The sequence below is a fragment of the Sinocyclocheilus grahami genome, unplaced genomic scaffold, assembly GCF_001515645.1.
Source record: "Sinocyclocheilus grahami isolate Dianchi unplaced genomic scaffold, SAMN03320097.WGS_v1.1 scaffold868.1, whole genome shotgun sequence".
In the NCBI taxonomy this organism is placed as follows: domain Eukaryota; kingdom Metazoa; phylum Chordata; class Actinopteri; order Cypriniformes; family Cyprinidae; genus Sinocyclocheilus; species Sinocyclocheilus grahami.
In genome coordinates this window covers 331108-348553 of record NW_015506047.1, presented here as the reverse complement: position 1 = coordinate 348553, position 17446 = coordinate 331108, and the positions used below count along the sequence as shown (strand labels likewise).

Genomic DNA, 17446 nt, shown 5'->3' with positions numbered 1-17446 from the left:
TTCAATACAGTCCTCCCTATTTCTATTCTTCCACATTTCTATACATTTAAATCCGATTACTCTATTGCTCAAATGTGTGCATCAACACATAATATACTGTGTTTTGCTAACTAATAGCTTTTTATCAATAAGTAAGGTTCCAGCACCTTTGGAATCAATTACAAAACAAGGAGTCTAGTTATGATGAAGGCAGCAGGTAAGTACAGTGATGTGGGGTCTGACGTCAAAGGCCATAAAACAGTTCAAGGGTGACAGATTAACCCGAGTAATGAAAAAGACACATTGTGTCAAATTAAATGCGGTATTGTTTTGATTCTTAATGAAACCAAAATGTGTGCAATAGCAAAGGTCGTTCTTTTTAATACAAATAGATGGTTGATGACGATTTTTTACTTATTTCATTAGCTGTCTAGCTATTTCACTGTCTATATTGAAAAATCTATTATATGTGAAATGTGGAATCATTCTTCTTACATTGAGCAAAAATGACATTCAAAAAGACATTGAAAATATGGAAAAACTTTGTTCACTAAGTATCCAAACAAGCTGCTTGGTCATCATTCTTTTTTTTTTTTTCTCAGTCTGTAAAATTGTGAAGGGTAGATACCAAGCCTGAAAGGAAGATCCCAAATCCCACCCACAACTCATGTTTTCTTGACATGGCACTATAGGTGGCACTATAATGCACAATTTTACTCTGTTGATAGCATTTAAAAGCTAAGGCATATGGGTTAGGTCGTTCATATAGAATCATTTAACTGTTTTTTTTTTCTTCTTCTGAATCTTTAAGATCTTTTTTTTTTCAATTCAGCACTTTTTTTAATATATGAGAAAATCAGCATAAATAACCTAACTATAGTTGTTTCTGCATATTAATGTGAATAAGAGAAAGTTAGCATAAAAACGCATTATTTTATATATATATATATATATATATACATTGCATGTTTTATTATTTGATCAGATTTGTATGGCCCATATGGTATGATACAGTGAGAAAATGGAGCTCACAGGAGGAAAAAACTAAACAAACAAACAAAAAAACGATTTTATTCAGAGGCTCAAACTGATTAAAAAAAATGCAATTTGGTGCAGATGTTTTTATGTATATGGCCAAAGAGTAAGAGGAAATAGCTTGTAATGCAAACTAACTGATATAAATTTCAGTTGTCACTCTATATGTCCTAATAATGTATACATAATAAAAATATATTTCAACATTTATATAGTTTTTACACACACACACACACACAAGATTTTTATAATTATGTTTTTATTTTATTTTCATCACAGCAGCTTATAACAAATGCTTATACACCAAATACCATACCTTGGAGACTTTTTTTGTTTTTTGACAAATTCCCCATATTTTTTTATTTTATGTTGTCTATTTAACCAAACCCAACCCTTTTACAGTATATGTGCTTATGGTATAATATCTTCCAGTGAAATGTGTATATATCCTATACTCATAAGAAAAAAAGAAGTTGTAAGGCAATTTAGCCTGCTATGACTATAGCACAGGAATAATGCAGTTCTGTTCTCTGTGGCTCTGAAAAAGAAATGACAAATTAATGTCTAGTTAGACATCCTATTAATTATAATAAGAATTAATTTTCTTAAATTAGAATTTTCTTTAGATTTAAATGAATCATTTACCTTTAAAATACACCTCAATTAAATTATTCAGTCTTGGGACACACAGGCTCACCCTTAACAATATACCATGCCTCATTGTGCCTGTTCATAATCTTCATTGGGCTGAAACACACACACAAGAAAAAACATAAGAATTACAGAAATTAGAGAATGTTATTGGCAGAAAGGAGGTATCATCTAAAAGCTAAGTGCACCTGTTATAGCCGACATTATAGTAGTACTCTGTCTCATATGTAGCCTGTACATTGTCCAGCGATGTCTTCAGACTCTGAGCCTGCGATCTGGCCACAACTGACATCATATAACCCCCGTAGCTTTTGACATATACATTCATATCCGGAGTGTCCGTAAAGTATACCTGCAAACAAATTGACAAGGGTAAAAAAACCCTCTCTCAATCCAATAGAAAGCACAGAGAATATCAATGAGACTCACAGATGGATCGGTAGGTTTGGGTGGATTGGCCTGGTAGTTGGAGGGCAGGAGGAAGCTGAGAACATAGACTGATGACTGCCACATGCTCGCGCTATCATTGACTTTAATGATCACTGGAGCAGTCATGTCAATCTTAGCACCTAGAAAATAAGGGTTATAATTTGATTTATAAGGATAAATCTCACAAAACTTGATATTTGTATGGTACTACTAGTACCATTTGTTGTACTTTAAATGATATGCATTAATAATTAAAAAAATATTAATTTTGTTTTTAAAAACCTACACATTTGTTTTTCACACATGTTGTTCCGTTTCCCGTTTGCTGTGCTGCTAAGTGGTTTGCAATTGTAGCTCCATGTAGCTTTGTTTTTTTGTTGTAATCTCTATCTTTCTATCACTCTCTGATGTTTAAACTGCTAAAATATTACTTAATTCTCACCATATTTCTGATATTATCTATCAAAACTAATTTGACATTGTTCAATTTTAAACTAAACCACTAGTGCAGTGCATTAGCATTCTGTTAGCTCATCATTCACGCCTACGGTTACTTTTCTCTCTCTCTCGCTGTGTGGTAAGTCAGAATCATTCAGCAATTACAGTGAGTCATGGCTTCTTCTCCTGTTATTGTCACCTGCACTGCTTGCCACAATTTTAGTGTAGCTTTCTTTGTTAGTGGCATTTGTGGAATTGTTAGCATTAGTGGAATTGCATTGGCATGGTTAAAATCATACTTATCTGACCGTCATCAATTTGTAGCCGTGAATGTACAGGTATCATATCGATCACAAGTGCAGTACAGAGTACCACAAGGCTCAATACTAGGGCCATTAATTTTCACGCTTTTACATGTTACCCTTGGGAGATATCATCAGGAAACATAGTGTTAACTTCCACTGTTATGCTGATGACACTCAGCACTATATTTCTTTGCATCCTGATGAAACATACCAATTCGCAAAACAAACATTGTTGATATTAAAAACTGGATGACGAGGTAACTTGCTCTGGATGGGAGTCTCGGACGGCCCCTCCAGGTGACTGTATTTTGTGCAATCGCTCTCTCCACCTGGGGGACCTCCTTCTATCCCTTTGCTGGAACGCCGTCAAGGGTGGTGAGAATGGAGGAAGCAGTGTATCATGTTATGGCAGAAAAGTGCCTTCCACGATTTCATCAGCTCCTCATGCACTTCTGGAAAGAAAGAAACTGGGGCGGAGCACGGCTGAGTGTTGCGCTTGGTCTTCAAGAACCAATCATCCAATCGAGAGTGCTCAGTACAGGGTGGAGGAGTCCACTCAAGCCTGATGCTCTCTACTGCCTGGGTAAACACGGCTGCCATCTCAGGCTCAGACTGACACACAGCACTCCAAATTGCCTGTTTAGCCAAGTAATTTGCTTCCGATTAGTCAGTCCTGCCCTCCGATGCTGTGATAGACAACTCATCCTCATCGCGAGTCAATGAGAGATCAAACCCGCACTGAGGCGGGTTGTCAAACTCACCCAGAAACTCTACTGGAGAACACATGCGATTGGAGAAACGGGAGGTTCGCGGGAATTCATCTGGTGACACTGCTCTCGCAACCTCTCCTTGCTCTCCTTCAGTGCAAATAATCGAAAGCCTCGTACCCGGAAGTAGAAGGGCCAGGACGGGAAGCAGCTAAAGTGACTCAAGGTCTTTTGAAAAAGAACGTGAGCCGTGAATGCAACGTGCCGATAGCCATGTCCACACAAGATGGACAAAACCATCCATAAAAGCTGCTTCAGCATAGGTGCGGCCCAAACACTGAGCACAGCAATCGTACCTGTCAGAGGGTGAGATGCACAAACCGCAACCAGAAGGACACGGATAGAAAGGAATCTTGTAAACACACACAAATCCACCCGTGAAGCTCTTTAAGAGAAATTGCTCTTTTAAGAGGTAATTTGCTCTCAAATGTCGCTGTTGAAGCACCCAGGGGTACTTTCACTACACTTATCTGTGAATGGGCAAGGGAGAAACCACTGCTTGTGCCATAGATTCAATGATGAGGAGATTGAGAGGTGAATGAAGTGCTGCATCTCCCAAAGAGATGCTGCAATGGCTCCAAAGAACAGAATGAGTGAGCAAATGCTACGCTGGCCTATTTATACCCAGATATCCGGGGCGTGGCCAGCTATGAAAATTTTGCTTGCCAATTTCATTGGCCTTTTCTCAATGATGTCCGAGGTGTCTGGGCTCCCAAGTGTGACCCCTAGTGTTGGACTTCGACACAACATCGAAGTGACCGACTGGAAGGAATGCTAATTATTGTACTTTACTAGCTGAGACAATGATCAGTACCTGTGCAGCCGAAGAAGCAAAAAGGGTCTGAAGCCAGAAGAAAGAAAGACAGACCAAAAATGAGCACATACAATAGAAAATACCGAGTAGTGACGTTAAGCTACTGAATGGATAATCTTCAGGTGAACACAAACAAAAAAAATCCATCTCTGTGAGTACAAATAATGCAAGTGTATGGGTCCGCCAAGTTGACGAAGCTTCCAAAAGGCGATCAACCCCAGTTCATGAATGTCTTTTGAAGCTAAATGATTGGCCAAGGTATGCGTAAGAAAAATACTAATACAAATATTAGAAGTTTTTCGTATTTGTAAGTTAAAAAAAAAACATTTTCATATACCAGTTGTTTCACTTCAGGAGACTAGGGTCATATGGATTCCCATTGTGCTCACTTTGTGTTTTTGAAGCATCAGTTTATTAGGAGGTCCTGTACACTGCATTACCCACCTTATTTTTAATGTAAGAGCGGGTGTGACCATTTTTAAACTTGAATATGCAAGGCTTCCAGTGTCATCCGCTTCAGGTTATTTTACCTGTACAAAACAGTGCTTGATATGGCAAACTGGCACTTATTGTCATGTTATTTTAATTCATTATCACAATAATGAACACACTAGTGAATATTGTTTCATCATTTGCTGCACTTTGTTATTTTCCTGTATTTTTTGTTGTTGTTGTTTCTATTTTCCCATAGTAGCAAACTAACTGATATAAATTTCAATTTATGCTTGATGAGCATAAGAGACTTCTTTCAAAAACATTAGAAATAGTAATGTGTCCAAACTTTTGACCGGTACATACATAGTAATCAAACTTTATCTAAGGTAATCTCTTTTTGTTTGTTGAGAATGTTGATTATGGTAAGGGGCGTTACATTTCCGACGAGTGCTTGCGGTGTTCGGCCAATCACAATGCACTGGGTCAGCTGGCCAATCAGAGCAGACTGCGCTTGTCGGAAGGAGGGACTTTGTAGAAAACAAAGCGTTTGAGAGAGGCGGGGCATAGAGGACCTACAGTAATGTAAAGTATTAGAAAAATAATGTGTTTTTTGAACAGTAAAGCATGTCAACATATTCTGTTACACCAAATACACAGAATAATGATCTTTAAAAAAGCATCGTATGACCCCTTTAAACTCGTAATAAAGCGGTTAATAATATGTCCAGAAATGACACTGATTGACCGAACAAGTTTATATTTAGAATGCATCGCAATCACTCCAAAATAGACGACGCAACGCTCACCTGCATTAGCAGCTGTACTTCTTTGTGTGCCTATTGCTTCGCAGCACCTGAAGGATGTGCTCGTTACGGCAAACATTCAGAAGGCGGGACCTGCTTTGAAACGGCAACATTAATTGGTTTAATTACAGGTGAGTGATAATTCAACTATATGCAGTGAACAATGAGGCTAGTGTTTTGCTGCCTGTCTTGACTGGTGGGCTAGCGTATAGGGGATGTTAGGGTTATGGAGGCCCGCCTCAAAGCCCGAGGCTCTAGGCAATTTGGTTCCCTCACAATCAGGGCCGCTGCTGGCCAAATGGGTGCCCTAAGCAGAATAGCATTGTTGTGCCCCCTCCTTAAAAAAAACGCCCCCCTACTATAAAGGCTCAAAATAGAACTCTAATAGAATATAAGAGTAAATAAATAAATAGCTGTTTAATTAAATTTGATTTTTTTAAAATATAAATTACAATTGTAGCTCTAGACAGTTACCTATGGCTATAATTGTATTAATAACGTTGTCTGATTGATTTTATAGTCTCAAGCATTCAAAAATCACAGAAAATAAAATTAAGCAGTTTTACTACGATAAAACCATGGTTAATTTTGGTAAGGATAGTGATGTCCACATGGTTTTGTTGAAGAAATTAAGTGGATATTAGAATTAAATGTTTGATCAATATTAAACAAGGATTTAATCGTCCTGTAAGCGTAACAACAGTAATTATCAGGCCTTTGGTGCCCTTTGCAGGCATTTGTAATAATGCTAATTGTTTATGTTGTATTACATTATGTATTTAACAGTGTTATTCAATGAAACCATGATTATTATTAATTAACCAATCATTATTGCCTCATTGTTTTTATATAATACATTTTAAGTCATGAAAACTAGAATATTAAGTCAGATGCGTTGTTGGTGGTGGTGAAATTATTACCCACATTAAAACACGTTACTAACGTCAACAGTCAAAAAAGTTTCACAGGATTATGAACATAGCTGCCTGAAAGTGATGCACGGGCTTCATCTTGGGCTTTTTTCTCTCTCTCTCTCTCTGCGCCGAACTGCGCTTATGTCTTTTCCCTGACATAGTCTAGTTGTCCATTTAATTATGATGATCATTTGTATTCCGCCGCAAACATGAGGTGAGAGCGCAGATGCGGGAATGGAAAAACCACGTGTGCTTATACTGCCATACTGTTCATCTTAAAATGCATGTTTTTTTTAATAATTATAAATATATCTTAATTATAAATATATCTATATATACAATCTTAAGAAAAAAGATAAGACCATTCTTAAGAAGAATTTTTGGGAATTTAAAATATTCTTCTTTTTTTTTTCTTAAGTTAAAAAATAAGAAGACATTTTTTTCTCTTTAGCATGTTTCGTGAGTCCGGCCCCAGGTTGATGTGTTTGAGCTTGTCTTTTTATGTATTCAGTTTCTTTATGTACATCTTGAATCTCACCTCATAATCTTTTCCTGCACAAACCAAGTCGAACAGAAAACATTCCTTTGTCTCTGTGCAGTAACTGGATTCACTGGAGTCCCTGAGAGATGCAAACACAATACATTAAACATGACACAACAATGGACATATATAGATTACAGTCTTTGTTGTGCGGATATTTTACTGCTGCAAGGGAAGCAAAAATGATTCTCACCCAACTCTTCCATCAACAGTCACTGCAAAGAGCAGCACAATCACTCCTGTAAGGCAAATCCTTTAAAACATTTAAAGCAAAAAAGAAAGAATGAGGTTACCTTTAGGGAACTCCAGCAGCAACAAATTTTTATGGTGCTACTGCAGTTTAAACAGCACTACAAAAGTAAAAGTTTCAGAGCTTACATGTTGTAGAATGTTGTAGCTTGAGGCTGTGCAGAGAGGAAGAATGCACATGTGTGCCTGCAAGCTGTTATTTATACACACAATGTTATGAAATCTGTTCCGTCCTACAAGACACGCCCCAACCCTGTAGTCATGTAAGCATGTTAAGTAAGAGAAGGTATCTCATCCACTAGGGACAGTATTTGATATTTTTTTTAAACGGTTGTGTTTGAAAGTTCTTTTGAATTGATTATTTGATTGTCATATGTACAGCACATTTAATGGCAGCTCAGCATTTTTATGCAGTGGGTCATTTGTGATCATGTACTTGGAAAACAAAAAAAAAAAAATTTTATATATATATATATATATATATATATATATATATATATATATATATATATAATATGTGTGTGTGTTAATGTTTAGATTTTTATTTATGTATATGTTCATAATAATATAGAAAGCATTTTTTTTTTTTTAGCAACATGGTGTCCCCCTGGGAGTTGGTGCCCTACGCAAACTGCGTACTCTGCGTATAGGGAGCGGCGGTACAATGTAGGCAAAATCTGACCCAAAAACAAACTCACCAGCCTCATTTTCTCCAGTGATGTATTTATAAAGTTTCCTGAATGCTCTAACAGTTGCCATTTCCAAGAAATAGGATTCAGCTTCTGTGGTCACCCATTTGGCAGCATCATAGTGACGTACCTGTAGGAAAAGAGCACTTCATCTCATTACCATGATATTTCATAACCCAATAAGCTCATTAAATCATTAATTAGGCCTATTATTTGAGATTTAAGACAAGTCTGGGGCTATCCAAACTTTATGAAGTTATTTAAGATGATTTTTAAGAAAAGTATTTTTAAGATTTTAAATTCTTCTTAAGTTTTGTCTTAAGAACAATCTTAAGGGAAAAGATAAGACCATTCTTAAGAAGAATTTTTGGGAATTCAAAATATTCTTTTTTTTTCTTAAGTTAAAAAATAAGAAGACTTTTTTTCTTTAGCATGTTTCGTGAGTCCGGCCCCAGGTTGATGTGTTTGAGTTTGTCATTTTATGTATTCAGTTTCTTTATGTACACCTTGAATCTCACCTCATAATCTTTTCCTGCACAAACCAAGTCGAACAGAAAACATTCCTTTGTCTCTGTGCAGTAACTGGATTCACTGGAGTCCCTGAGAGATGCAAACACAATACATTAAACATGACACAACAATGGACATATATAGATTACAGTCTTTGTTGTGCGGATATTTTACTGCTGCAAGGGAAGCAAAAATGATTCTCACCCAACTCTTCCATCAACAGTCACTGCAAAGAGCAGCACAATCACTCCTGTAAGGCAAATCCTTTAAAACATTTAAAGCAAAAAAGAAAGAATGAGGTTACCTTTAGGGAACTCCAGCAGCAACAAATTTTTATGGTGCTACTGCAGTTTAAACAGCACTACAAAAGTAAAAGTTTCAGAGCTTACATGTTGTAGAATGTTGTAGCTTGAGGCTGTGCAGAGAGGAAGAATGCACATGTGTGCCTGCAAGCTGTTATTTATACACACAATGTTATGAAATCTGTTCCGTCCTACAAGACACGCCCCAACCCTGTAGTCATGTAAGCATGTTAAGTAAGAGAAGGTGGGGGGGGGGGGGTCTCATAAGGTTGTAACATAATAACTTTGGGATTTCATTGTAAAGCCAAACTGTATCTTTATGTCAGACATTAGATCAATATGGGCAGAATGTCAGTGATGTTGCATTTATGTAAAATAAGCAAACATAACCTTTGATCACAGGCTGACCACAGCTTAACAGTCGTCCAGATGTTTTAAGTAGGCTAAATGTCAAAATTGCTTAGAAGAGGAATATTTTTACAGGTGACCAACTGCAACTTAATAATAAATGGACTGAAGTTGTTGTCCCATATAAAGAGTTCAATAAATGCAAATATTTAGCTATTTTGGTTTTCTCTTCATGGACATCCAATTTATCATGATAGTATTTTTTAAAATAAAGAGTTATTTATGGACGCATAGTTTGAAATGTAAAATTCGACCAAGTGATTATAGTGTACCCAAAAATGTACAGTCTTGAACTTTAGTTCTGTGTTGGAGTGTCAAATTTCAGCCATATCATTTTACTTTTACAAACTATAACTACTTTGTTCTTTGGGTTAAGCAAAAACCTAGAATTGTGTGTTTTCCTTTATTGGTCATGTACAGATCTCTTAGTTGTTCATGTTTCATTCAGGCTATATACAAAGGTTTAGTTGTTAAAGTATGATTCTTTGTCTTCTGTTCAATTTTGGTGCTATCTGGTATCTTTTGTTTAGGGTTTTGTAATGGTTGTACAAGTGTTGGGTGTAGCTGGGTGTCTTGTTTCATGCATTGTACAGTTCATCATATATCAAAAAGTTATCTCGACATCTGATATGATTATTTGTCAACGTGATTATGCAAAGACAATATTAAGTACAATTCTGATATAATTGCAAAGACAAATTAATCTGCGCTCAAATCCACGTTTATTCCAGATCATTTTTATTTTGACACATTAATAGTAGGTTAAACACATTGTTTGTCTTTTGGCATAATTTCCTCTGCACATGTCCCTGAAGTTTTCATTTGGGAAATATTAGAGTTCGCCATGCATTTGCCATATGTGTGTATGACAGCTTGTTTTGTAAGGCTGACATAACAGCAAGTCTGTTTTATTAATTAGGAGTGGTCTGCATTTTTGTCTTAAGTGCTTGTCTATGTTGTGTGTGTGTGTGTGAAGTATTATCTCAGACAAAAAGGAGGTTTATACAGAAATGTAAATCTAGGAAAACAACAGCTAGGACATTTGAAAGTTGAAAAATCAAACTGAATAGTTGGAATACTCTGTTCTTTGGTGTCATGTGTAATTTGAAGATTATAGGAAACACTTTACAATAAGGTCTTCTTTATTAACATTAGTTAATGCATTAACTAACATTAAGTAACAATGAATCAGTATATTTTTACATCATTTACAATCCTTTGCTAATGTTAATAAAATGTTAATTTTAATATTTTAGATCACAGCGCATTAAGTAATGTTAACAGATAGAACTTCTGAATTTAAACCTGTATAAATGCTGAGATTAAATGTAATTAAGACCAATATTTGCTTTAGAAGTATTGTTCACTGTTAATTCATAGTAAGTAATGTAGTGAACTATTGCCATCAAATGAACCCTTATTGTAAAGTGTTACAGATTATTATTTGTGTGTGGCTTATGAATCTATTGATAAGACCATAACAATGACAAAAAATGATCATTATGTGATAATGTGAGTGGGAAATATAATTTAAATATGCAAATAAATGCACTAACCAACAATATACCATAATTCAGAGAAGAAGGAAAGGAATTACCAAGCGTAGAGAATAAGTGACATTAAAAACTAAATCTGGATTTGTCTGTTCACATCAGCTCTGTAATAAACCTTATATCACAGTGCTGCTGGATGCTTGGTTGACAGTCATTCCAACTATTAAAGCTGCAGTCCGTAACTCTTTTTGGTAAAAAAATGATCCGAAATCAATATTTGAGCAAGTACATAACCAGCCAGTGTTCAAAACTATCATCTTACTTTAGCCCGATTCACAACGGTTAGCTTATAATAATGTTTTCTAATTTGAGTGGTACGGGTAGGTTTTCACGGGAAATTCGAGCATGGCACTGCGTCATTACGTCACGTCTGTAAACATAAAGATTGAGTCCCGGCTACTAGGCTATCGCATGTGAAGATCCTGCAGGTGGCAGATCGTTTATAACCTTTTTTCACAGAGGCTGGAATAATTAAATGTATAATTTTGATGGCGGATTGTAATCTAGAAAGTTTTATGTATTTATGAAACACATGTGAATGAAATTAATTTATATTGCAGTTTTTCTAATGTGCTTCTGATTACAGATAGCCTGGAATTACACATGATTTGTATTTTAAAGACAACCAGTTCGAAGGGAGCATAATTTGCTTTTTGGGTTAAAAGAATTTCTTAATATGAAATTCAAATGGTATGACAATTAGAGATTAGACTGAGTAGTGTGTATTAGCGTGTAGATTTCAAATTCTGTACATAGTCATGCAATGCTGATGCTGTTAACATTAATAATTTGAGAATAAAGTATAATAATAATTTGCACGGTTTGATGTGATATGAGCTAACCAATCTTTAGATTAAATCACCATTGAGCACGATTTATTGTAATGCTTTTTTCCTCAGTTGGTCAGAACAAATGTGACAGACTTGTTACTTACTTGTTCAGATGACAATATACAGTGAAAATTCTTATTTGAGTCATATATTCCAAGACGTAGGCTAGAATCTGTGATTGCGAAGTACAGTAAATATCCACACTGCCTGGTGCGGTGACTGATAGCCACACATACTCCTCAAAACATCAGATTCATCCGGGCTGGAGCCGTGCCGATGCACAACCCACGCAAGGAAGATAATTCCGCAAACAGCTGCAATTGCAGGTTTTCAAACAGAGATGGCGACAAAGAGGCAAAACTTGCGGACTGCAGTTTTAAGTATTTCCAGGTTTGTTGACATTATAGTTTCATATCACTTCAGTAAATCTTTTGTATGGCTAAGAACCACAAATGCTTATGCTCTCATACACACACATTACCGCATTACCACCTCAGGGTGTGCACTAATTGATCCATAATTCAATGGACAATCATTCCTTATCTGAATTCTGTGTTTGGTGTGTGTTGCACTGAGTTCATACAGCCTGCAGTGCTTTACATATTTCATTCAGACTGCATACGCCTCAATACATTTGTTACTTTGAGTGAATTATTTGAAATTACATCAAAAATTATATTGTTTCATTCAAAGCAACACCTGAAGTGATGTCAGTCGTTTAACTGATTTTTGCTGCTGCCTCAGGTGCTGCTGTCAGAATCTTCATCAGACTCTTCTTCAATGTCATCTAGAATGAGCTCATTGATGCTTTCTATCAGACTACCCTGACTCAGACAGGTGTTGACAGTGGATCCGCTGCTGATATGAGCGGGGCTGGGGTAAACCACACGTGGCTTCCTGTTCTTCTGTCTGCTATGTGGGTGAACGCATTCGGTACCAGGTACATGGGGCTCTAGGTAAGACAAACATGCAGATGTTTATATTCATGCAGTTCTGCTTTACAAATGTTAAATCGACATGAAATAGCATTCACAGCCCATTATTACTTCTGTACTGAGACACACAGTGGGGTCCAGAAATCTGAGAACATCTGTGTTTGCAGAATTCCAAAATATGGAATTCAAGATTTGGATTACTTGTGGATTATTGTGATGTTTTTATCAGCTGTTTGGACGCTAAACTCTGACGGCACCCATTCACTGCAGAGGATCCATTGGAGAGCAAGTGATGTAATGCTACATTTCTCCAAATCTGTTCCGATGCAGAAACAAACTCGTATACATCCTGCATGGCCTGAGGTTGAGTAAGTTTTCCACAAATTTTCATTTTTGGGTAAACTATTCCTCTAATATAATTTGTAATGAAATTATTGTTTTAAATGAGAAAATTTCTAAACAGAAGCATTTACACTAGTGGTCTCAGACTTTTACACCCCACTGTGTTTCCCAATGATGCTGGATATTTACTGGGAAAAAATTAATGGGACTTGATTATATCCATCAGAATGGTGATCCATACCAGAATGGGACCTGAATGCAGAACCCTCCTAAAGCTCGTTTTCAAGTCTATTTGCTATTATTTCTGTAAAATTTAGAATGTAAAATGTTAACTACCATTAAGTTACTGTGCTAACACAGTGCCTAAATTATTATTTGGCTATTATTTACCAATAACTTGCACAGTTTAGGTGACATCAATCAAAAATAAAGTCAAAGTCCTCTTAGAAGCGCAGCTCATTTAAAGCAGAGCAAATTTAGATTTCATGCTGTTGAAAATGAAAAAAAAAAAAAAAAACTTAAAACTGTATTAACGAATTGTAGTCTCACTACACTTTGCAGGCCATTAGAGGATCTAGACATCACATCTTGATCTTATGGCTCAATACAAAGAATACAGTGGTTTGCAGCATTGCAGTAAGTTAATCTATTTTAACAATATTGATTGATTTTGGTGGTCTGAAGACTGTATATAATTAAAGCCTACTGTGACTCCTTGAGATTGAGCAAGACCTCTAGTGGTCATTGTGTCAAAAAGCATCAAATTACCCATTCGATTATAACAGTCTTCAGCAAGACAGCTGTGCTGATTTTGTCTTCTAGGCCCAGGCATCATGCTTCTCTTCTTGGGTGGTATAATCTTTGTGGGGAAAATGGCTGAGCGACAACCGTAACAAGGGGAACGTCCATCCATTCGACCAAAACCCCTAACAGAAACACAAAATGTTAATACAAAACTCCTCGTCATGCAGAAGAAAAAAACGAAACAATGCCATGACTGTCATTTAAAACTGAAGAACAGCAATATACAGTACAGCATACAAAAAAAGTTAATGTCTTACTTGAAGGTCCGTAAGCAGTTTGGACAGTTAAACTCCGCTATACCCCACATTTTGTTGGCTGGCACAGGGTCATACTTCTTTTTGCATCGGTGACAACGTGACACCTATAACAAGTCATATGCACACAGATGAATGGTCAACATTGGGAAAGCACAGCGCAAATGTGATTTGAGCTTGTAAGGTGTGGTCAGACGTCATACCCTTTTCCTCTGAGGTACACGTCGCCACCAGTCCCTGTCACATGACTCGCAGGCGAACTGATGAATGACAGAAGGCATCTGGTTTGCCTGAGCCTGGTCAAACATTCGTTTGTTCTCCTCTGTTAACGGTAGAACTCGTAGACGCGCCCCGAGCTCCTGCAAGCATGTCTGTGTATGTTAGTTCACACTGCTTACAGTACACATACAGTTCTTTAGTATTAACCTTGGTACAATTAATTGTTCATGTAAACATTGCAAGCAACTAACCGCTATATCAGTGTCATCATTGGGTTTTTTCTTGGCCGGTGCCTGAAGTGGGACAGGAGTGATGCAATAAGACTACAGTGTAACATGATGTTTTATTTATCCTGTAAATTCACACCCAAATAGGGAAACTCTTTCTTACTTGTGCTGATTGACTGGCACCACTGGATCCAGATGACTTGGCGGGTTTTTCTTCCTATAAATTTTTGATGACTATCACCATTATACAACTAAAAACTGTAAAGTAAACAGCAGTATCTGGTACTTTCATTTTCAGAAATCATGTAACACAACAAATCATGTTTACAGGTTGTTAGCGGATGGTTGGGATGTTACCTGTTGTTTTTCATCAGCTTTGAGTTTCATAACCACGTTCTATATGAGTGCAGAAAATGTGTTAATGAGTAACACACAGTTATACAGTGACCCCAGTAATGGGCACTTAAGGAAAAGCACACTTAATTTCATTGCATTAGATAACAAATGCCTTTCTTCAAATGCTAAATCCCTGTTATTTTGTAATCTAGTGCAATGCCATTCATATATACAGTGGGGAAAAAAAGTATTTAGTCAGCCTGACCTCTGTCATTGCCAACAAAGTGTATATAACAAAGTATTGAGATGAAATTTTGTTATTGACCAAATACTTATTTTCCACCATAATTTGCAAATAAATTCTTTAAAAATCCTACAATGTGATTTTCTGGATTTTTTTTTCTCATTTTGTCTCTCATAGTTGAGGTATACCTATGATGAAAATTACAGGCCTCTCTCATCTTTTTAAGTGGGAGAACTTGCACAATTGGTGGCTGACTAAATACTTTTTTGCCCCACTGTATTTTAAATGTGCCTTACGTGACCCAATAATTTTTTGCTACAAAATAAACCTACAAGCTCTTTCCATACATTTACATAACCTGCACCATACCTTAGCTACAGGGTCATTATTCAAAGCTGACATGTCTTCCTCGTCCAGCTCTACATACGAAAAAACACAAATAAATAAGATGTACAGTCAATACAAACACACAAAAAGCACATATTAACAAAAAAATATATAAAAAAGAAATAAATAGAAATGGCATAAATAGTAGAGTGAGTAACAGCAAAGAATACACTCATGAGAGTTCATAGGAGAAAAGGTTTGCACTTTACCCCTCTCATTATCTGCCATCAGGGCGACACACATTGCAACCATACGATGGTTGTTTCCATAGCGTCGCATGAGCAATACAGCCATGTCAATTTCAACAAGTCCATGAAACCTCTCTCTCAGTCGCCTGACACTTTTTTCCAACTAAGTCAAGAGAGAACAAAAAACACATTTACTTTTATTTACCTTTATTTGAAAGAACAACCACGTAGTATAAAACTGAGTGAGACTCGTGTGTGGCCCTTAAAATTAATACGAAGTTGATTCTTTCATGCAGGAAAACATCAATCCGTTTTTAACTACGTACAATATGCACTATGACTGTTGAGGAAGTTACTGCAGTATACTTCCTTTAATAGCGTGCCTCTCATATTGTCTCCAATAAAATATCATACGCCATTTAACTGTATGTTTATACGAATCACAAATACTATACCTCCACTTCTTCATGCATTCGGCTCATATCGCTGTCGTTCGGTGTTGTTTTAGTACCTGTAACAACAGTGCTAAACCTCTTATACAGTGGCACCGTTTCCTTAAGCGCTTTTCAGTATGTCAGTGTGATATCACTTTCAGTTTGATCAAAAATACCACAGCATAACCACTAGAGGTCTCCACAACACAGCTGTAAATCGAGCACAAAATAAGAGCACGCTTGACTGTGCATGCAAACTTGTAGTGAGGATTTGGATTCATCGACTAATTCGAATCTCCTGAATCGGTTCACTAAAAAGAATCATTCAGATTTGTTCAGTAGTTCACTAAATAAATTACGTGTTTCAGTATAACGTCATTGCGTCATTTTGATTCTGTATGGGCATCAGTTGCATAAACTTAGACTAGTCTTAAAAGTTAGTCATCCAATTTTCTTTCTTCAAGGCTGGTCATAACTTTTTTAATTCAGTTACATACAATGGTAATTTTTACCATTGTAATTTTGCATTTGCAATTAAAAACGGATTGATGTTTTTTTACCATTTGTAATTTCCTGTAATTGTAATTTTTTACAATTTCCAACACGGGGAAACAACACTCTGGACTTTGTTTACACCACACAGAGAGGAGTTTACACCCTTCCCCTCCCCCACCTCAGTGCCTCAGACCACATCACTGTCATGCTAATGCCTGCATACAGACCGCTCGTTAAAGTCACCAAACCCACAACGAAAAACACAGCGTCTTCACGACATGGCGGCGGCGGCGGCGGTAACAATTCTACAGCGAGAATAAAAGTTTGCGTGAACATTTGGGCAGCGTTATGCAAATCTTCCCACATAGTGAGGTAGACATGTGGGGGCGTGTTAGAACGAGCCGTTTTAGGAGGGCGTGGCTGACTGAACTTTTATAAAGAATATCACTTTGGATTTGAGACTTTAGTCTTTGCAACTTTACAGATCTTCTTTATGCATCAAGAGCTTGTAACACTCCAAAGAGAAAGGAAATATTGAAATCGCATCATATGACCCCTTTAAGACACCGTCTAAATACGTTTATGCAACTGGCCCCTGGTTGACTCGCATGATAAACAAATACGCCCCATATGCCCGCCTCGAGTTTAGTGCATGATAGAAGTGATTTAGACAAGATTCGTTCACAACACCAATTTGTTCATGACTAAAACACAAAAACATTTCAGAATACGCGTTTATAGTAGCTGAAATAATTTTCTTTTCATATGATTTCCAAATGTAATTTTCAATAAACATAGGCTTCCCAGTAACATTTAAACTATATAGCCTAATTTCAACTATCAAGCAAAACATTAAACCTCTTCAAAACAATTTAGGATATATATATATATATATATATATATATATATATATATATATATATATATAT

The 17446-nt window shown here is 36.5% G+C and overlaps 2 protein-coding genes and 1 long non-coding RNA gene across 3 annotated transcripts; all 3 read right to left on the bottom strand.

Moving 5' to 3' along the window:
* Positions 1–1376: 1376 nt before the first annotated feature.
* Positions 1377–9026, bottom strand: LOC107563322 (heme-binding protein 2-like). The gene is made up of 8 exons (XM_016248172.1): positions 8959–9026; positions 8764–8823; positions 8568–8649; positions 8059–8179; positions 2095–2234; positions 1854–2017; positions 1660–1761; positions 1377–1552 (listed from the first exon to the last, which is right to left on the bottom strand). Exons 1-7 carry the CDS (start codon positions 8997–8999, stop codon positions 1683–1685), a joined length of 687 nt encoding a protein of 228 aa, XP_016103658.1. The 5' UTR covers positions 9000–9026; the 3' UTR covers positions 1377–1552; positions 1660–1682.
* Positions 7011–7581, bottom strand: LOC107563323 (uncharacterized). Its single transcript, XR_001606090.1, has 3 exons — positions 7490–7581; positions 7305–7364; positions 7011–7190 (listed from the first exon to the last, which is right to left on the bottom strand). It is a non-coding gene; the product is annotated as an uncharacterized lncRNA (long non-coding RNA).
* Positions 9027–11798: 2772 nt separating the features above from the next.
* shfl (shiftless antiviral inhibitor of ribosomal frameshifting) lies at positions 11799–16162 on the bottom strand. Its single transcript, XM_016248171.1, has 10 exons — positions 16044–16162; positions 15610–15751; positions 15383–15432; positions 14791–14829; positions 14597–14650; positions 14458–14499; positions 14191–14346; positions 13991–14094; positions 13698–13855; positions 11799–12604 (listed from the first exon to the last, which is right to left on the bottom strand). Exons 1-10 carry the CDS (start codon positions 16068–16070, stop codon positions 12393–12395), a joined length of 984 nt encoding a protein of 327 aa, XP_016103657.1. The 5' UTR covers positions 16071–16162; the 3' UTR covers positions 11799–12392.
* Positions 16163–17446: the final 1284 nt, after the last annotated feature.

Excerpts from the sequence above, each read along its gene's own strand:
- LOC107563322 (XM_016248172.1), bottom strand. The coding sequence starts at position 8,999 with ATGTGCATTCTTCCTCTCTGCACAGCCTCAAGCTACAACAT. Across the intron at positions 8,180-8,567 it reads GTGCAGGAAAAGATTATGAG|GTACGTCACTATGATGCTGC; the intron begins GTGAGATTCAAG and ends CTTTTCCTACAG. Across the intron at positions 2,018-2,094 it reads CCAAACCTACCGATCCATCT|GTATACTTTACGGACACTCC; the intron begins GTGAGTCTCATT and ends ATTTGTTTGCAG.
- shfl (XM_016248171.1), bottom strand. The coding sequence starts at position 16,070 with ATGAGCCGAATGCATGAAGAAGTGGAG. Across the intron at positions 15,433-15,609 it reads GATGGCAGATAATGAGAGGG|AGCTGGACGAGGAAGACATG; the intron begins GTAAAGTGCAAA and ends TTTCGTATGTAG. Across the intron at positions 13,856-13,990 it reads AACTGCTTACGGACCTTCAA|GGGTTTTGGTCGAATGGATG; the intron begins GTAAGACATTAA and ends TGTTTCTGTTAG.